The sequence below is a fragment of the Macaca nemestrina genome, chromosome 12, assembly GCF_043159975.1.
Source record: "Macaca nemestrina isolate mMacNem1 chromosome 12, mMacNem.hap1, whole genome shotgun sequence".
Classification (NCBI taxonomy): domain Eukaryota; kingdom Metazoa; phylum Chordata; class Mammalia; order Primates; family Cercopithecidae; genus Macaca; species Macaca nemestrina.
Window position 1 is genome coordinate 125833044 of NC_092136.1, and position 18368 is coordinate 125851411.

At 51.7% G+C, this 18368-nt stretch overlaps 1 protein-coding gene and 1 pseudogene across 5 annotated transcripts; both read left to right on the forward strand.

Moving 5' to 3' along the window:
- Nucleotides 1-33: 33 nt before the first annotated feature.
- Nucleotides 34-10447, forward strand: LOC105476241 (FAD dependent oxidoreductase domain containing 1). Of its 5 annotated transcripts, none has more exons than XM_011731971.2 (11): nt 34-211; nt 2674-2894; nt 4169-4279; nt 4538-4656; nt 6114-6208; nt 6516-6617; nt 6981-7057; nt 7248-7408; nt 8733-8862; nt 9405-9509; nt 9761-10447. In XM_011731971.2, exons 1-11 carry the CDS (start codon nt 127-129, stop codon nt 10013-10015), a joined length of 1461 nt encoding a protein of 486 aa, XP_011730273.2. In that variant the 5' UTR covers nt 34-126; the 3' UTR covers nt 10016-10447. The 5 variants fall into 5 exon arrangements, with proteins under 5 accessions (XP_011730273.2, XP_070932148.1, XP_070932147.1 ...); XM_071076047.1 differs by having other exon boundaries at nt 73-211; nt 6118-6208; XM_071076046.1 differs by lacking the exon at nt 2674-2894 and having other exon boundaries at nt 73-211.
- Nucleotides 10448-14254: 3807 nt separating this feature from the next.
- Nucleotides 14255-14352, forward strand: LOC112425695 (small nucleolar RNA U13; annotated as a pseudogene).
- The last annotated feature ends 4016 nt before the right edge of the window (nt 14353-18368 follow it).

An 18368-nucleotide genomic window follows, 5' to 3' on the forward strand; every position in this document is an offset into this window, starting at 1 on the left:
GGAGCCCTGAGGGCCACTGGCCAATTGGCGCGCTCGTCTGAATGGCGTTTGGCGCGGAGCAGTGACGGCTGGGATAATAGCGAGGCAGCTGTGCGGCTCTCAGAGGGTGCCGGTCTCAGAGGGGCCATGATTCGGAGGGTTCTGCCGCACGGCTTGGGCCGGGGCCTCTTGACCCGGAGGCCAGGCACTCGCAGAGGAGGCTTTTCTCTGGGTAAAGTTGAGGACGACAGAGGGTATTGTGGTTCTGGGGTGTCCCCAACCTCCGACTGTGTGTCCTTCAGGACCCGAAACCGTGACCCACACTGGCAGGACAGTGGGTCAGCTTGGGGAAGGGGGTAAGCTTGCCTACCAGAGCTTGTACGGGCGGTGCAGGTGTATGGCTCCCAAGGCAGCCCTTCTCAGGTGGCAGATCTCACATCATTCTACGTTTCCGGTTACAGTCAGACTGATTGATAGGTGGTACAGATGTGCATTAAGTCCTGCCCGCGTTCAGGATGCTGTACTTAGTGCTGTTGCGGTGAAGGAGTGAAGAGAAGACGGGATTCAGTGAATGTCCTGGAAGATGGCTAGAGTGTACCTAGAGAGGGAAAATTTCAATAGACAGTAGGCCAGTTCAAGACTGGATAGAGGCCGGGCGCGGTGACTCACGCCTGTAATCCTAGCACTTTGGGAGGTCGAGGCAGGTGGATTACCCGAGCTCAAGAGTTCGAGACCAGCCTGACCAACATGGTGAAACCCCGTCTCTACTAAAAATACAAAAATTAGCTAGATGTGGTAGTGGGCTCCTGTAATCCCAGCTATTCGGGAGGCTGAGGCGGGAGAATCGCTTGAACCCGGAAGGCGAAGGTTGCAGTGAGCCGAGATCACGCCATTGCACTCCAGCCTGGGCGACAGAGCGAAACTCCATCTCAAAAAAAAAAGATTGGATAGAACTCAACTTAAAGAATGCTTTGCACTGCTAGCTAGTATAATGGTGGAAGTACATGGAGCAGGTGGGAACTGAGATCAGCCTTGAAGGATGTGTACTGGCTTAAGACAGGTGTGTGTTCCTGTCTCTGAATAATTGAGTGCAGATTAGGAGAAAAATATTGTTCTTGTGCAAGGAACTAGCAAAAGCCATCTAGATAGACAGTGTGAGTAGTAGCATGAAATGTAGTGTGGACAGGTGAGCTAAGGCCAGACCAAAGAAAGATTGCGGTGCTGCTGAGAAGAGTTTGAGTGAGGTATGAAATGGCAAAATGATTAATTTATTTAAGGTACTTACTGAGCACTTAAAATATGCCAGGTGTTACCATAGGCTGGAGATTCAGTGGTGAAGGTGAACACAGCCTACCCCTCATGGATTTTAGAGTATGTAACAATACAAACTCAAAGCTGCAATTGTGTCCAAAAGACCATGTAGAGTTTGAGCTGGTCTGGGGGTCAGGAAAGGCTTTCCGAGCAAGGAATTAACTAGGCAAGGAAGTGGACACAGTTTCAAAGCAGAGAGCACGTGTAGGTTCCCCGTGGTGGGAGGAAATAAGGTGCCATCAAGGAACTAAAGGGCCTGGAGTGTAGGGGAGGATAAGATGAACAGGAGCGAGATTGTGCAGTACCTTACAGGCTCTGTTTACGACTTTGGACTTTGGTTCTTAGAGTAATGGAAACTCACTGAAGGGTTTTAATCAAGAGCGTTTTTTATTAAATTTGTGTTTTGAAAAGATATTTCTAGGCCGGGCGCGGTGGCTCAAGCCTGTAATCCCAGCACTTTGGGCGGCCGAGGCGGGTGGATCACAAGGTCAGGAGATCGAGACCATCCTGGCTAACATGGTGAAACCCCGTCTCTACTAAAAATACAAAAATTGGCTGGGCGTCGTGGCACACACCTGTAATCCCAGCTACTCGGGAGGCTGAGGCAGGAGACTCGCTTGAACCCGGGAGGCGGAGCTTGCAGTGAGCCGAGATGGCGCCACTGCACTCCAGCCGGGGCGACACAGTGAGACTCCGTCTCAAAAAAAAAAAAAAAAAGAAAAGAAAAGATATTTCTAGCTATGTTGTAAAAATGTTCGCAGCAGGGGGTGGGGTGGAAGTGGGGAATCAATGGGAACAGTTAGGATGCTTTTGCATTTGTCCAGTTGAGAGATGATAGTGGCTTGGCCTAGGATGATGGTGGCAGAGGAAGAAAGGGGACAGATTGAGGAGTTACTTGGAAACTAGAGCCCTCGGGACTTGATTATAGATAGGATATAAATGTAGGTTTCGTTGTGGCGATGGATATCCAGGATAAGGTGCTGCTTAGAGGTGCCATGCTTCAGAGGGTGCCGTGACTTGGGGTGTGCCGGAGCCTCTTGGTCCAGAGGCCTGGAAGACCCAAGTGGGGATGACGGTGCAGTTGAACATGTGAGTTGGGATCAGGAGAGGTCTATGCAGGAGGTAATGTAGAAAATTAATTTTAGGAAATTGAATCTTGCAGTGCTTGGCACAATGCATGAAAAGGGAGACTGATGGCATGTGGACTATTCAGAAAACTGTGGCAACACTGTTGGGTGCAAGGTGACCTTATGAGACGGACTGACAGTGGGGACTGCCAATTCATGTGTCTGTTTAGCTCACCTTTTCCTGTGTCCATTCTCCAACCCCCCAACCATGTGGGAAGGAAATGTGTGGCCCTCTGACCCTAACTACATCCCACAGACTGGGATGGAAAAGTGTCCGAGATTAAGAAGAAGATCAAGTCGATCCTGCCTGGAACGCCCTGTGATGTACTGCCAGACACCAGCCACCTGCCCCCCGAGCACTCGGATGTGGTGATCGTGGGAGGCGGGGTGCTTGGCTTGTCTGTGGCCTATTGGCTGAAGCAGCTGGAGAACCGACGAGGTGGTATGCGGGTGCTAGTGGTGGAACGGGACCACACGGTGAGGCCTGGGGTAGGACAGAGTCATGAGTGGGGCAAGAAAGATGACTCACATTTTATTAAGCACCCTAGGGACAAGGGAAGGAGAGGAGGGGAAGACCTCAATCTCAGGAGATCCAATGGGCAGAGACTGTGCTTTGGACCTTGTTGAGAAATTGTCCTAGGATCTTCCTCGGTCAAACCAGGAAGGTTGGCAATAAGGTTTATTCTTTTGAAAGCAGATTTCATAATATTGGATTTTTCGAGATCTCACAGCTCTGCACTCAAGCTATAATTAAGTGTCTCAACTTTCTTTTTTTTTTTTTTTGAGACAGAGTCTTGCTCTGTTGCCCAGGCTGGAGTACAGTGGCACGATCTCAGCTCACTGCAACCTCTATCTCCCAGGTTCAAGTGATTCTCCTACCTCAGTGCCCTGAGTAGCTGAGATTACAGGGACACACCATGAAGCCCAGCTATTTTTTGTATTTTTAGTAGAGATGAGGTTTCACCATGTTGCCTAGGCTGGTCTCGAACTCCTGACCTCAAGTGACCCTTCTGCTTTGGCTTCTCAAAGTGCTGGCATTACAGGCATGAGCCACCATTTCCCGCCCTCAACTTGCTTCTTTCAGGTCCCATTACTTGTGAGGTTTTTGCATTTTATTGTGTTTATTTATTTCGAGACAGGGTCTGGCTCTGTTGCCCAGGCTGGAGTGCAGTGCAGCCTCCACCTCCCAGGCTCAAGAGGTCCTCCCACCTTAGCCTCCCGAGTAGCTGGGACCACAGGCATGCACCACCACACCTGGCTAATTTCTGTATTTTTTTGTAGAGATGGGGTTTCACCATGTTGCTCAGGCTGATCTCGGATTCCTGAGCTCAAGCAATCTGCCCGCCTCGGCCTCCCCAAGTGCTGGGATCACAGGCATGAGTCACCACCCGGCTGGTTTTTGCACTTTAGATGTTCCCATTTGCATTGCCGCTAGCCACGAATCTTGCTACTTTACTTCAATCATAACCTTTCATTTTCCAAATGGTAGATCAAATGTTAATCGTCTGCCCTTGGACTTCCAACCATTTTGTACCACTGTGTCAGCTCTTTCCAGATGACTGACCCTCTCTGCACATCCGCTACTAATGATTTTAAACACTGTTGCCTTCAAGTTGACATATGCATGGGTCTTAGATTATAGACTTGCAAATAGGACTCCCCTTCAACTTTAGGTGTATAGCTCAAAGCTTTCATTGCAGTACTCTAGTCACGTGTGATAGGTTACCTCAACTTTTCTTGTCTTTCCACAGTATTCACAGGCCTCCACTGGGCTCTCAGTGGGTGGGATTTGTCAGCAGTTCTCATTGCCTGAAAACATCCAGCTCTCCCTCTTTTCAGCCAGCTTTCTACGGAACATCAATGTAGGTGCAATGATATTTGGGATGTTGGGGTGGTAACCCCTCCTTTAGCCCAGAGTGGGGAGGAGCCCAGCTAGCAAGGTAGCCAGACAGCAAGAATGGGTCAGTCAACAAGAAGTGGGGGGCCCTGGCCTTTCTTCCTAGTGGTGGGTGCCTCAAGGTCTGGGGCACTGAGCCTGGGGAGCTGTGGGGGAAGAAGGCGGAAAACTCTTCCTTGCATCCTTAAGTCAGTCTCTTTCAGGAGCTTCTCTCTGCACACAGGAGTACCTGGCTGTAACCAATGCCCCTCCGCTGGACCTCCAGTTCAACCCCTCGGGCTACCTCTTGCTGGCTTCAGAAAAGGATGCTGCAGCCATGGAGAGCAACGTGAAAGTGCAGAAGTGGGTGCCTGGCACGGCCTCTCAGTTGCTTTGCAGCCAAAGGTGTTGGGTGGCTCCTGCACCAGATTAGGAAGTGAGAAAGCAGAGTTGATAAGACAGATCCCTGCGGTCTAGGACCTCAATGTGTCAGGAAGGAAATACACAGACCTGCAGTGCCCCGTGGGAGTGCTGTACCATGGATATGGACAAAACACTGCCAGGTGCTTCCTAATTTGTCAGAGCATGAAAACCACCTGGAACACATCCCAGACCTAATAAACTAGAATCTCGAGGGAAGGAGCCCACAAATCTGGGTTTTAACAAGAACCTGAAGTCAGGAGTTAGCAAACTTTTTCTGTAAAGGGCCAGATAGTATGTATTTTAGGTTCTGCTGGCCGTACAGTCTGTTCTAACCACTCTGTTATCACAGTATGAAAGCAGCCATAGACAGAAGCGCAGATGAAGGAGTGTGGCTCATTTACGAAGACAGGCAGCAGGTCAGATTTGGCAACCCCTGCTCTAAATGATTCTCGTGGTCAGGTGAGGGTGGGCATCTTTGTGATGCAATATGGCCGGAGGCTTTATTTTTATGTTTATTTAACAAACACCCAAGTCTCACGGTGACATAAATATTCTAAATGCTGTACAGATATTAACTCATTTAATCATCAGAACATCCCCATTTTACATATGAGGAAACTGAGACATAAGGCACTAGTAAGTGGTGGCAGTGGGATTTTATTTGAAGCCAGCAGTCTGGCTTGGGAGTGTTCTGTTGGTGCCTCTGCTATGAGGCGGCTCTGGGGGACAGTGACCCAGAGGAGATACCTGTACTCAGGAACAGGATTGTAAAAGGAGTGGAGAGGAGGTGGATCCAGGCAGGAGTGGAGGGAACAAGGTTACCACCTTGTTGTGAAAGTTAATGGAATAGGCTGGGTGCAGTGGCTCATGCCTGTAATCCCAGCATTTTGGGAGGCTGAGGCAGATGGAACACGTGAGGTCAGGAGTTCGAGATCCGCCTGGCCAATGTGGTGAAACCTCATCTCTACTAAAAATACAAAAATTAGCTAGGTGTGGTGGTGTGTGCCTGTAATCCCAGCTACTCAGGAGAATCACTTGAACCCAGGAGGAGGAGGTTGCAGGGAGCCGGAGATCACGCCATTGCACTCCATCTTGGGCGACAGAGCCAGACTCGTTTCAAAAAAAAAAAAAAAGTCATGGAATAGACGGGGATAGAGGGAGCTCTGTGTGCTGAAAGGAGACAAGGGAGTAGGGAAGGAAAGGCAGTCAAGGCTGAAGAGCCTAACTAGGAGGCTTGGTCTTCAGCCACTCAACAGTGAGGAAAAATAGGGGCATTTGGGGCAGAGAAGTGACATGACTGAGCTGGACTCCCCACTTGTGAGGTTGGGGTCCATACTTCACCCCTCTGCACACTCTCCTCTCTGACACACATACGCCGACCCACACGTTTATCTCAGACAGGAGGGAGCCAAAGTTTGTCTGATGTCTCCTGATCAGCTTCGGAACAAGTTTCCCTGGATAAACACAGAGGGAGTGGCTCTGGCGTCTTATGGTGAGGCTTGCTTGCAGAGGGGACAGCTTTTTTCCTGAAGGTAGAGACTAAGGGGTACCACGGGTTGGGAGTCTCGGGTACCCCACAGCCAAGCTGAAGGAGGAACGCTTTCCTCCCGTGTCATGGGGACTGCCCTGGGCCATGCTAGTTCTCTAGCCTTCAGCAGGCTTTGTCTCTGTGGTTCAGTTGGTCAGGATGACCTTTCCTGGCTTACAAGCCCTCAAGAGGGGTTGGGGACACAGGAAATACAATCCGAGAGCAGAAGTCCTCATCTGTCTTTGTGACAGTTCTCTTTTTCTTATCACAGGGATGGAGAATGAAGGTTGGTTTGACCCCTGGTGTCTGCTCCACGGGCTTCGGCAAAAGCTCACGTCCATGGGAGTCTTTTTCTGCCAGGGAGAGGTGACACGTGAGTCTGAGCTTGTTTCCTCTAGCAACTGGGGCATAGGCCTAGACTAGGTCTTACCTTCTCAGTCACAAGCTAAGAAAGGGCTGCGGGGGAAAGGGGTCTACCCTGAGAGCAGGTCCTAGGCATCCTGACCCGGGTTCCTCACTGAGCTGCGCTGTGACTTGTGATCTGCTTGATGATTGCACCTCAGCACTGTCCTGTCAGAGTGTGGCCGAGCTCATGCCAGCTCCCTCATCTGTTTGCTTCAGTGTCTGTAGGAAAGCTCCCATCCTTCCAGCTTTCTTTCCTTAAGAAACAAGTGAAATCCCCATTTCCTTCCTTTTCAGGGCCTCCAAGGCCTATTTTTCATTTTCCTCTCTGCAGGTTTTGTCACTTCATCTCAACGCATGATGACCACAGATGACGAAATGGTGACCTTGAAAAGCATCCATGAAGTCCATGTAAGTTTCTAGTCTGGTGATGTCCTTTACCAAAATGGAGGGACAGGAAAGGTTGTGACTCTTCTGGTTTTGGTCTTCTTTGACCCACTTTCCAGTATGGGTAAAACTAAGGCCCAGGAAGGAGGGCACCTCTCAGGGTGCCTGGTATGTGGTCCGGGTCTTCCCACCCCTCACTCTCTGGTGCCTGCAGGTGAAGATGGATCACAGCCTGGAGTACCAGCCTGTGGAATGCGCCATTGTGATCAACGCAGCCGGAGCCTGGTCTGCACAAATCGCAGCGCTGGCTGGTATTGGAAAGGGGCCGCCTGGCACCCTGCAGGGCACCAAGCTACCTGTGGAGCCGAGGAAAAGGTAACTGTCCTCTGGGCAGCTGAGGAGGTTGGTGAGAGAAAGAAAGAAATGACATCAAAGTTGGATAGCGTGTGTGTGTGTGTATGTGTGTGTGTGGGGTTGGGGAGGGGGTGTGTGGGGGTGTGGGGTTAGGGAGAGTGTGTATGTGTATGGGGTTGGGGAGGGGGTGTGGGTGTGTGTATGGGGTTAGGTCTCGAGAGGGTGTGTGTGGGGGGTTAGGGAGGGTGTGTGTGTGTGTGTGGACGAGGTTGGGGAGGGTGTATGTGTGTGTGTATGGGGTTGGGGAGAGTGTGTGTGTGCATGTGTATGGGGTTGGGGAGGATGTCTGTGGGGGGGGGTTGGGGATAGTGTGTGTGTGTATGGGGTTGGCGAGGGTGTGTGTGTGCCTGTGGGGTTGGGGAGAGTGTGTATGTGTGTGGTGGGGGTTGGGGAGGGTGTTTGTGTGTGGGGGGGTTGGGGAAGGTGTTTGGGGGGTTGGAGAGGGTGTTTGTATGGGGGGGTTTGGGGAGGGTGTTTGTGTGTGGGGGGGTTGGGGAAGGTGTTTGGGGGGTTGGGGAGGGTGTTTGTGTAGGGGGGTTGGGAAGGGTGTTTGTTGGGGGATTGGGGAGGGTGTGGGGGGGTGGGGATGGTGTTTGTGTGGAAGGGTGGAGAGGGTGTTTGTGTATGTGTGTGTGGGGTTGGGGAGGGTGTATGTGTGTGTGGGGTTGGGGAGGGTGTGTGTGTATGGGGTTGGGGAGAGTGTGTGTATGTGTGGACGGGGTTGGGGAGGGGATGTGTGTATGTGTGTGGGGGGGTTGGGGAGGGTGTTTGTGTGTGGGGTTGGGGAGGGTGTGTGGGGGGTGGGGATGGTGTTTGTGTGGGGGGTTGGGGAGGGTGTTTGTGTATGTGTGTGTGGGGTTGGGGAGGGTGTGTGTATGGGGTTGGGGAGAGGGTGTGTATGTGTGGACAGGGTTGGGGAGGGTTTGTGTGTGTGTGGACAGGATTGGGGGGCATTGCCAGCCATCCTGTTTCTGTAATTGGTAACCGCACTAGGTGTGTATGTGGTTGGGGAGCGTGTGTGTGCGCGTGTGTTGGGTTGGGGAGGGGGGGTGTGTGTGTGTGTATGGGGTTGGGGAGGGTGTGTATGTGTGTGTGTGCTGGGTTGGAGAGGGTGTATGTGTGGGAGTTGCGGAGGGGGGTGTGTGTGCATGTGTTGGGTTGGGGAGGGGGGGTGTGTGTGTGGGAACAGGGTTGGGAGGGTATGTGTGGGTAGGGGGTGGACGGGGTTGGGGAGGGTTGCTGGCCCTGCTGTTTCTACAGTTCATAACCTCACTGGCTGTGGCAGGTATGTGTATGTATGGCACTGCCCCCAGGGACCAGGCCTAGAGACTCCGCTTGTTGCAGACACCAGTGGAGCCTATTTCCGCCGGGAAGGATTAGGTAGCAACTACCTAGGTGGTCGTAGCCCTGCTGAGGTAAGCCGAGTGGGGTGGGACATGCTGGCAAGGAGACATAGAATAATTGTCATGAAAGAATCAGGCTTTTGGCCAGGCTCGGTGGCTTATGCCTGTAATCTCAGCATTTTGGGAGGCCAAGGCAGGTGGATCTCCTGAGGTCAGGAGTTCGAGACCAGCCTGGCCAACATGGCGAAACCTCATCTCTACTAAAAATACAAAAATTAGCTGGGCGTGGTGCTGGGTGTGTGTAATCCCAGCTACTTGGGGGGCTGAGGCAGGAGAATCGCTTGAACCCAGGAGGCAGAGGTTGCAATGAGCCGAGATCACGCCATTGCACTCCAGCCTGGGCAGCAAGAGCAAAACTCCGTCCCAAAAAAAAAGAAAAAGAATCAGGCTTTTCTGGGGGGCTGCGTGCTGTGTTAATTGATATTAGAGCCCCCTCCAGATTTGAACTGGGACCATTTCTCCCCATCCCCTATCTGCACAGGGATTGTTGAACAAGTCTGGGTCTGCCCTTGTGTCCCAGGCTATGTAAGCCTTGTCCCCACCTCTCACTCCAGGAGGAAGAACCAGACCCAGCGAACCTGGAAGTGGACCATGATTTCTTCCAGGAGAAGGTGTGGCCCCATTTGGCCCTGAGGGTCCCAGCTTTTGAGACTCTGAAGGTAACTGGCAAGGGCAGGTTTTCCTTTTTATTTTTGGACATTAGATGGGACAGATGACGTTGGTCCCCTGGCAACTGTGCACTGCCGTAGTCCCTCCATGTCACAACTGCTAAGGAATTTGTTGGACACATGGCATTCCATAGACCCCTCAGCAGTGGCTAGAGGGTACTTTGTGCTGACCCCTGACGAGGAGTGAGGATGGAGTGTGGCTGCAGCCTTCCTGAGAACCCCAGTGTTTTGTGCACCCGCAGGTTCAGACAGCCTGGGCCGGCTATTACGACTACAACACTTTTGACCAGAATGGTGTGGTGGGCCCCCACCCACTAGTTGTCAACATGTACTTTGCTACTGGCTTCAGTGGTCACGGGCTCCAGCAGGCCCCTGGCGTTGGGCGAGCTGTGGCAGAGATGATACTGAAGGGCAGCTTCCAGACCATCGACCTGAGCCCCTTCCTCTTCAACCGCTTTTACTTGGGAGAGAAGACCCAGGAGAACAACATCATGTGAGCATGTGTGCTCTGCACTGGCTCCACTGGCTTGCATCCTGGCTGTGTTCACAGCCTTCTCTGCTGCTCCAGTCTTCCCCAGCACTGTGCTGGGCCTTCTCCCCCTCCCCAGTGTCCTCTCCTCTCAGGCGGGCCATTGCATCCACATGGCTGGGCAGGCACAGGCACTGAGGCCCAGGCCAACAGCAAGCGATGAGCAGAATCCTAGGACTGATCTGTAGCCCATGCTGGTGTCCCCCACCAGGGCAATCCAGCTGGAGGCCTGAGCACCCTGGCCCAGGACTGGCTCCATCCTGGCACTGACCAGGAAAGACTGCCTCTGACCCTCTTAGCAGACAGCCCAGGCATGGGAGCATTCTGGGGCAGCGTGGCTCAGGTTTCTTGATTGTCTGTTTACCCTATCCATCAATCAATACATGTGATGAACTCCTTCCCTCCGGTCTTCTGTCTCTTCTTTTCATTGTACAGCAGGAGCTTTTGAAGCACCCCATTAGCCTTGTATCAGGACAGGGAGCTCTTTTACAACAAAACAAAACAAAAAATGAGCACAAACCCACCTTTTATTAGTTAAATCCTTGAGCGGTACAGTGTCACACAGATTATGTGTCCGTAGTCTTAGCAGGAAGATTGGGAATTTGGCATAAACCATGCCACTGTTTCCATGAACTCAGGTTACTTTTTACCAGATTACTCTGGTTTTGTGTGGTGTGCCACCAGGAGTCGCTGTGTGGTTCTTTGCTTTGTATACATGAGCACATCTCTTGCCCAAATAGAATTCGGTTTCATCCCAGGCATAAATGCTCAATTTTAAGAAGAGCTGTGTGCCTACTTTGGTTCTGGAAACCCCACTTATAGCCCCAGCAAAAATGGCCTTGGATCACAGCCTTCCTGTTCCCAGCAAGCCTCCACAAGCTCCAAGATGGCGGACAGAGTCCTTCTTAGATCCTAGGTGGTAGGTGTCTTGCTTGTAAGCAAGTACCTCCCATTCCTGAGTTCCTGCAGGAAGTTGGTTATAAAGAAGAGGGATGGGTTTGCCATGTATTCTACCAACATTTATTCAATCCAACTGTTGGCCAGGCTCAGGGTCACACATTGAGATACACCAGCAAGCAAAACATAGTCCTGTCTTTGCTGGAACTTTCATAGCCCTGCCCCTCCTAGCCCCTCATCCCTAGATCAGATACAGTGTGACCCCCACAGTGCTGGCATAAGCACACAACACAGACACCTCACCCAGGGTGGGAGTAGGAGGGTGGCAAAGGGGTTTCTCCATGAAGCTCCTCCAGGGAAGTTGACCTCTGAGCTGAACCTAAAGAATGGGCATTTAGTGAAGTGAATGCAAGGTGGCCAAGGAAGGATCCAGGCTGAGGGCAAACCATATGAAAAGGCCCAGAGGCAAGAACTAATAAGATTCAGGGATTTGTCCTAGTCCACTTGGGCAGCTATCACAACATATCCTAGAATGGGTAATTTATAAATAATAGAAATGTATTGCTCACAGTTCTAGAGGCTGGGAACTCCAAGATGAAGGCACCAGCAGATTGAACGTCTAGTAAAGGCCTGCTCTCTGCTTCAAAGATGGTACTTTCTCACTGCACTCTCATGTGGCAGAAGGTGTCAGGCAACCTCTTTCAACCTCTTCCAAGAACACTCATCCCTTTTATGAGGGTAGAGTCCACATGATTTAATCACTTTTCCAAAAGCCCCACCTCTTAACACTAGCACATTGGCTATTAGGTTCCAACCTATGACTTTAGGGAGGACACCAACATTCAGACCATAGCAGGATTCAGTATGACTTTTTCCGCCTGGATCGTGGAGCGCAAGAAGAGGAACCAGAGCCACTGAGGGGTTTTAAACGGGAGCAACACGATCAGATTTTCCTTTTAGAAGAATCACCTGGGCCGGGCGCGGTGGCTCAAGCCTGTAATCCCAGCACTTTGGGAGGCCGAGACGGGCGGATCACGAGGTCAGGAGTTCGAGACCATCCTGGCTAACACGGTGAAACCCCGTCTCTACTAAAAAATACAAAAAACTAGCCAGGCGAGGTGGCGGGCGCCTGTAGTCCCGGCTACTCGGGAGGCTGAGGCAGGAGAATGGCGTAAAAACCCGGGAGGCAGAGCTTGCAGTGAGCTGAGATCCGGCCACTGCACTCCAGCCTGGGCGACACAGCGAGACTCCGTCTCAAAAAAAAAAAAAAAAAGAAGAATCACCTGGGCGACCTTGTGGAAAGCAGATGAGGATGTCAAGGCAGTAAGGAGGCCAGATGGAGGCTGTGGTTGCAGTCTGTGTGGCAGAGACAGGGAGTGCCTGAACCATCATGGTTCCCAGGGTGACGCCAGCAACAAGAAGTGGGTTAAGTCGCATGGCCAGGTTTTTGGATGGAAGTACCGCCCTCCCAGAGATGAGGAGCACCACGGAGGAGTGGAGTGAGGGACAGAGTGAGTGGTGCAGTCTGGGATGTGAATGAGGGGTACCGGTAGGGCATCCCTCAAATAAGGGGTTGGGCTGATTGGCATGGTCCTTGGGGGACAATCTGGGCTACAGATAGAGATGTGGACATCATAGAGCAGGATGGCATCACCCCAGAGGGTAGAGTAGTGGACCAAGGAGGGAAGCTGGAGGGACCCCACCAACATTTAAGGGACAAACCAAAGAAGGGGACACTGAAGAGGTACCTACAGAGACAGGAGAAAAGCCAGGAGAGTGTGGTGTCGTGGAAGCTAAGGAGGAAGTGATCACAGTACCTGCTGGATTCAGTCCCAAGTAGTTCAGTGTTGGCCTCATTCTCGAAGAGCAGTTTCAGTGGAATTTGAGGTCTGGACATTTGCAGAGAAGGAGAAGTGAATGGGAATAGAAACAGCTGGTAAACTGCCCACTCTGCCTCGAAAGCGGCCTTTGGGGTTGGGCGCAGTGGCTCACAGCTATAATCCCACCACCTTGGGAAGCTGAGGTGGGAAGATCACTTGAGCCTACGAGTTCGAGACCAGCCTGGGCAACATGGCAAAATCCTGTCTCTACAAAAAATACAAAAATTAGCCAAGCATGGTGGCATGCACATGTAGTCCCAGCTATTAATACTTGGGAGGCTGAGGCAGGAGGATCACTTGAGCCTTGGAGGTTGAGGCTGCAGTGAGCTGTGAGACACCACTGCACTCCAGCCTGGGTAACAGAGTAAGACCCTGTCTCAAAAACAAAAACAAAAACAAAACAACAACAAGAATAGTGGCCTTTGTGGAGAAGGATGAAAGGGAGGGAAGAAATGATGGAGGTGGGCCTTACTAATGGCAGGGGAGGAGATGTGCTACCAGAGAGGTAACAGCAGAAGCCCCTGGGGTTAGGGTGGGGGGGCCAGGCCTCAGGCAGAAGGCAGAAGAGGAAGAAGGCGGTGCTGAAAGACAGGAAGGAACTTGCCAGGGATATGGAGGAGGGACAAGTCAACATCCGGTTGACCCTGTGAGATTCCCCTAGGTGCCAGGCAGTTGCTCCCCCTCCCTTCAGCACGGACATTCCAATCTCAGGGTGAAAGGGAAAAGGCCTTCAAGTGTTTCTCACCCAGAAGCTGCTCCCTTCCACACAGTGAGTACTATGTTTATTAAGAAGCACTGAGACCTGTAATCCCAGCACTTTGGGAGGTGGAGGTGGGCAGATCACCTGAGGTCGGGAGTTTGAGACCAGCCTGACCAAATGGAGAAACCCCGTCTCTAGTAAAACAAAATTAGCTGGGCATGGTGGCGCATGCCTGTAATCCCAGCTACTCAGGAGGCAGAGGCAGGAGAATTGCTTGAACCCTGGAGGCGGAGGTTGCAGTGAGCCGAGATTGCACCATTGCACTCCAGCCTGGCCAACAAGAACAAAACTCCGTTTCAAAAAAAAAAAAAAAAAAAAAGGCACTGAGCAACTCCCCTGTCCTCCCACAGGGCTCTACTTCCCCACTGAGCTGTGCAGAGCTCGGGCCAAGCCTTCTTCATCCTTGCCCAACACTCAGCTGTCCCAACGCTTGGCCCATACTTGGCGCAGTCAAGTCCTGTTTATCTGAGTGTTCCTCCAGTGTCCCTCTGCTCTGGCTGGAGCCTGAAGAACCAACCCTGGCCTCGGGGAATTTTTACTTTAAAATGGGACCTAAGCAGCCAGAGCACAGTCTCTTTACAATGAAAAGCACTACTGCCTTTGAGGGATGGAGGTGGGAAGGGCTGGGTTAAGCAAAGCTTTCCTGAATAAGCTGCAAAAATGGGCCTTGATCCCTTTGTAGTTCATAAGCATGATATTTGGGTGTTCACGCACATGTGTGAGATGTGCCTCCCTTAAACCTTGTTAAGGGTTGTTACCCATGTGATGTGAAAAAAAAAAGAAAAAGGTAACAAACAAACAAACAAAACAAACAAACAAACAAAAAAAAATAGGCCTTGCTAGAAGAAGGGCGTTTTGCAGAGCAGAGTTGGGCAAAAGGAGGGCCCTGGGTAGAGGTATACTTGGTAGAGTCAAAGCAAACTGGGCATTTGGGTGCAGGGCCAGGTGCCTGATCTGCTTTATGTAGACTCATTTAATCCTTGCAAGAACACCAGCGTTCCATCTCTCCAAGCTTCATGTCTCCGTAATTTGATGAGGGAAGCAAGCCTAGAAAAGTCGCGTGACTTCACCAAGGCCACACAACTAGTAAGTGATGAGCGCTGGTTGTGAACCCAGGCAGTTGACTCCAGAGCCCGCCCAGGATGGGCAGCTCATCCGCTTTGGTGGTCTGGTGAGAAAAGGAGGAAATCAGACTGGAGGGGGAGATCATGAATCTTACGTGGCCTAATTAAACTACCTCCACACTCCAGCATTTCGTGCACAGAGTTTGAGGATAGTGTTTTCCAAACTGGCATGCCCTGTAGCAAGACGCTCAGGAAGACATTCACATTTCTTGTAGAGTGAAACAAGTGTGGGGAATGCTCCGTTCCCTTCTCCCCAAGGTGCTTCACAGCGTTCACCAACATCTGAAGAGCTCTAAGAAGTGGGAGGCAAAGGCATCTCTTTCACCCAGGACTTCCGAGCCCCTTGCCTACACCAAGCTGTTCGCAGCGGCTCTGCAGCACCATAACGCCCATGTGGGATCACTGCTTAGAGGAGCAAAGAAAGCACTTTGGCATGAGGCGGGGTTTCCATCCTCGTCGGCATCAACCAGTGTCTGGGACAGGAGCTGGTGGCCGCTGCGGCCTGCCTTCCCAGCTGCTGCCCGGGTCTGCCCTCCTACACTGCAGCCCCGTACACCCCTCGCTGTGTGTGACTTTTGGAAAAGTCGTTCCATCTTTCCAAGCTTCATGTTTCTCGATTGTATAAAAGGAAAAAGGTACGAACACGCCCCTTGCAGGGTGTTAGGAGGATTAAATGGGTGGAATAGGGTGGTTTTTTTTCTCCTTCTCTCCCACCTAGAACAAAACCCAGGCTTTAGGTTGTCAAGGCGGGCGCCGGGGAACCCTGGCCACAAGCTCCTCTCCGAGTTGCTGCGGACCGCCCCGACGCAGCTAGCGTGGAGGACGGGCGCCCGGAGTCATACAGAAGCCAGGCTGGCCGGGGCTCGGGCTGCGGTGGACACAGGGGCTGCCCCGCCCCGCGTCTCCCGCAGCCCGATCGTGCCCCAGCGCCTCCCGGGTCTGGACTGGGCCGGGCTGCGTGGGAGGGGCGGTGCGGCTGGCGGCGCTTCCGGGGAGCGGGGCCTGCGCGCTGCTGGTCCCCGGGGAGCCCGCGCAGCCCGCGTCGCGACTGGGCCCGCGCACAGGTGAGCCCGGGGCGGGGTCGCGGGGGACCGGGAGGCGCGGCGGGACTCCGTGGGGTGGGCGGGGCGGAGCGCGGCCGGCCTGGGCCCCGGAGTCCCGGCCCCACCGAGAGCCGCGGGGGTCCGCGCCGCCTGCAGCCCGGCCTTGCCCTGCCGGCGGCACATCCGCTTCCCTTCGCCTTCACCTTTTTGGCACCCGCAACACGCAAGCGGCATGAAAGAGCCCTCCGAGGAGGCTGTCACCTTTTCTGTCGCGAAGAAGCTGGCGCGGGGCGGCTCCCCTTTCGCTTGCCTCGCTGGAAGAGCCTGGCGGTCAGTGCGTTGTGGATGTCGTTTCTGCTCACATTCTTCTCTGCTCCGGTCGCAGCCTCTTCCTCTGCTCTTCGGGTTGTCATTGTGGCAGTGATTCAGCAAGTGCGTAACATTAGTTAGGGTTAGGGACCTATCGAGGCATTACACCACAGTCATTTAACGAGCAGCTACCCACGGGCTGGGCAGCCACTGTGCCAACGACTAGGGTGACCGCGGTGGACCAGACAGATCCAGTTCTCTGGTCCCCAGGGGACAGACAGGTACGTCAGAATCACAGCGCACCCTAGAAGTGCAACCGAGAGGGGGAAGTGTGGAGAACTCCCGTTGAAACACCAAACCTAGGGAACACCAGGGTCAGGAATGACTCAGAGGGAACCACATCTCCTTATTTTTTTAGATTTAAGAGTTGATATGTGTAGGCACACAAATCACAAGTGTACAGCTCAACCATTTTCCCTAACACGCACATTTCCTGATTCAGAGCAATAAATAAAACATTACTACATCCCTGGCTTCCAACGCCATAAAATAGGTTTGCCTGTTTTCGATTTTCCATCCATGGAATCATACGTCACATACTTTTTTTTTGAGATGTAGTTTCGCTTTTGTCGTCCAGGCTGGAGTGCAAAGGCGCAATCTCGGCTCACTGCAACCTCTGCCTCGCGGGTTCAAGTGATTCTCCTGCCTCAGCCTCCCGAGTAGCTGGTTTTACAGGCGCTTGCCACCACGCCCGGCTAACTCTTGCATTTTCAGTAGCGACGGGGTTGTACCATATTGGCCAGGGTGGTCTCGAACTCCTTCAGGTGATCCGCCTGCCTCAGCCTTCCAAAGTGCTGGGATTACAGGCATGAGCCACGGAGCCCGGACCTTCATGTACTCTTATGTGTGTGACATCTGACATTCAATATGTTTTATGATATTCACCCATGTTTCGTTAGCAGTTTATTCTTGTTGGTGTATAATATTCCACTGTATGGCTAGACCACAATTTATCCATTCAACTGGACACGGGTTGATGGACGGTCGTTTCCACTGTGGGGTTATTTTGTATCTTGCTGCTACAGATATTCTTGTGTCTTTTGGTAAACATCTGTAAGCAGGCCGGGCACAGTGGCTCATGCCTGTAATCCTAGCACTTTGGGAGGCCAAGGCAGGCGGATCACAAGGTCAGGAGTTCGAGATCAGCCTGGCCAATATGGTGAAACTCTGTCTCTACTAAAAATACAAAAATTAGGCAGGCGTGGTGGTGGCTGCCGGTAGTCCCAGCTATTCAGGAGACTGAGGCAGGAGAATCGCTTGAACCCAGGAGGCAGTGGTTGCAGTGAGCCGAGATCACGCCACTGCACTCCATCTTGGGCGACAGAGGCAGACTCCGTTTCAAAAAAAATAAAAAAATAAAAATAAAAATCTGTAAGCACTGCTGTATGAGTATATTCCTAGGACTGAAATTGCTGATGTGTGTATGCTCATCTTTAATCTATGGTGCCAGACACTTCTCCGAAGTAGTTGTATGGTTTACATGCCCACCGGCAGTGTCTGAGTTCCCATTCCTGCACACTCTTACCACTACTTGGTAGTCTTTTTCTCCGTAGCCATTTGGCTGAGTGCCCGGCAGTGATGCATCGAGGTTTTACTTTGCATTTCTCTGATGACTAATGAACTGTTTTTATGTCTATTGCTCATTTGAATATTCTTTTTGTGAAGTGCCTGCTCAATTCTTCTGCTCATTTTTCTGCCGTCTTCTTACTAGTTCCATTGAGTTCTTGAAATATTTGTGATATGACATTTATTGGATATGTGTGTGTGTGTGTCTGTGTGTGTGTATATATATATATATATATATATATTTTTTTTTTTTTTTTTGAGACGGAGTCTCACTCTGTCACCCAGACTGGAGTGCAATGACGCGGTCTCAGGCTCACTGCAACCTCTGCCTCCCGGGTTCAAATGATTCTCCTGCTTCAGCCTCCTAAGTAGCTGGGATTACAGGCACCCTCCACCACACCCAGCTAATTTTTGTATTTTTAGTAAAGAGGGGGTTTCACCATGTTGGTAGGGCTGGTCTCAAACTCCTGACTTCGTAATCCGCCCGCCTGGGCCTCCCAAAGTGCTGGGATTACAGGTGTGAGCCACTGCGCCTGGCCCTGGATATATATTTTTAAACATTTTCTCCCTTGGGAGATTGCCTTTTCACTCTCCTATTTATGTCTTTTGATGAACAGAAGTTATTCATTCTCATGTTTTTTATTTTACCATTTTTCCCCTTATAGTTGTATTATTTGAGTCT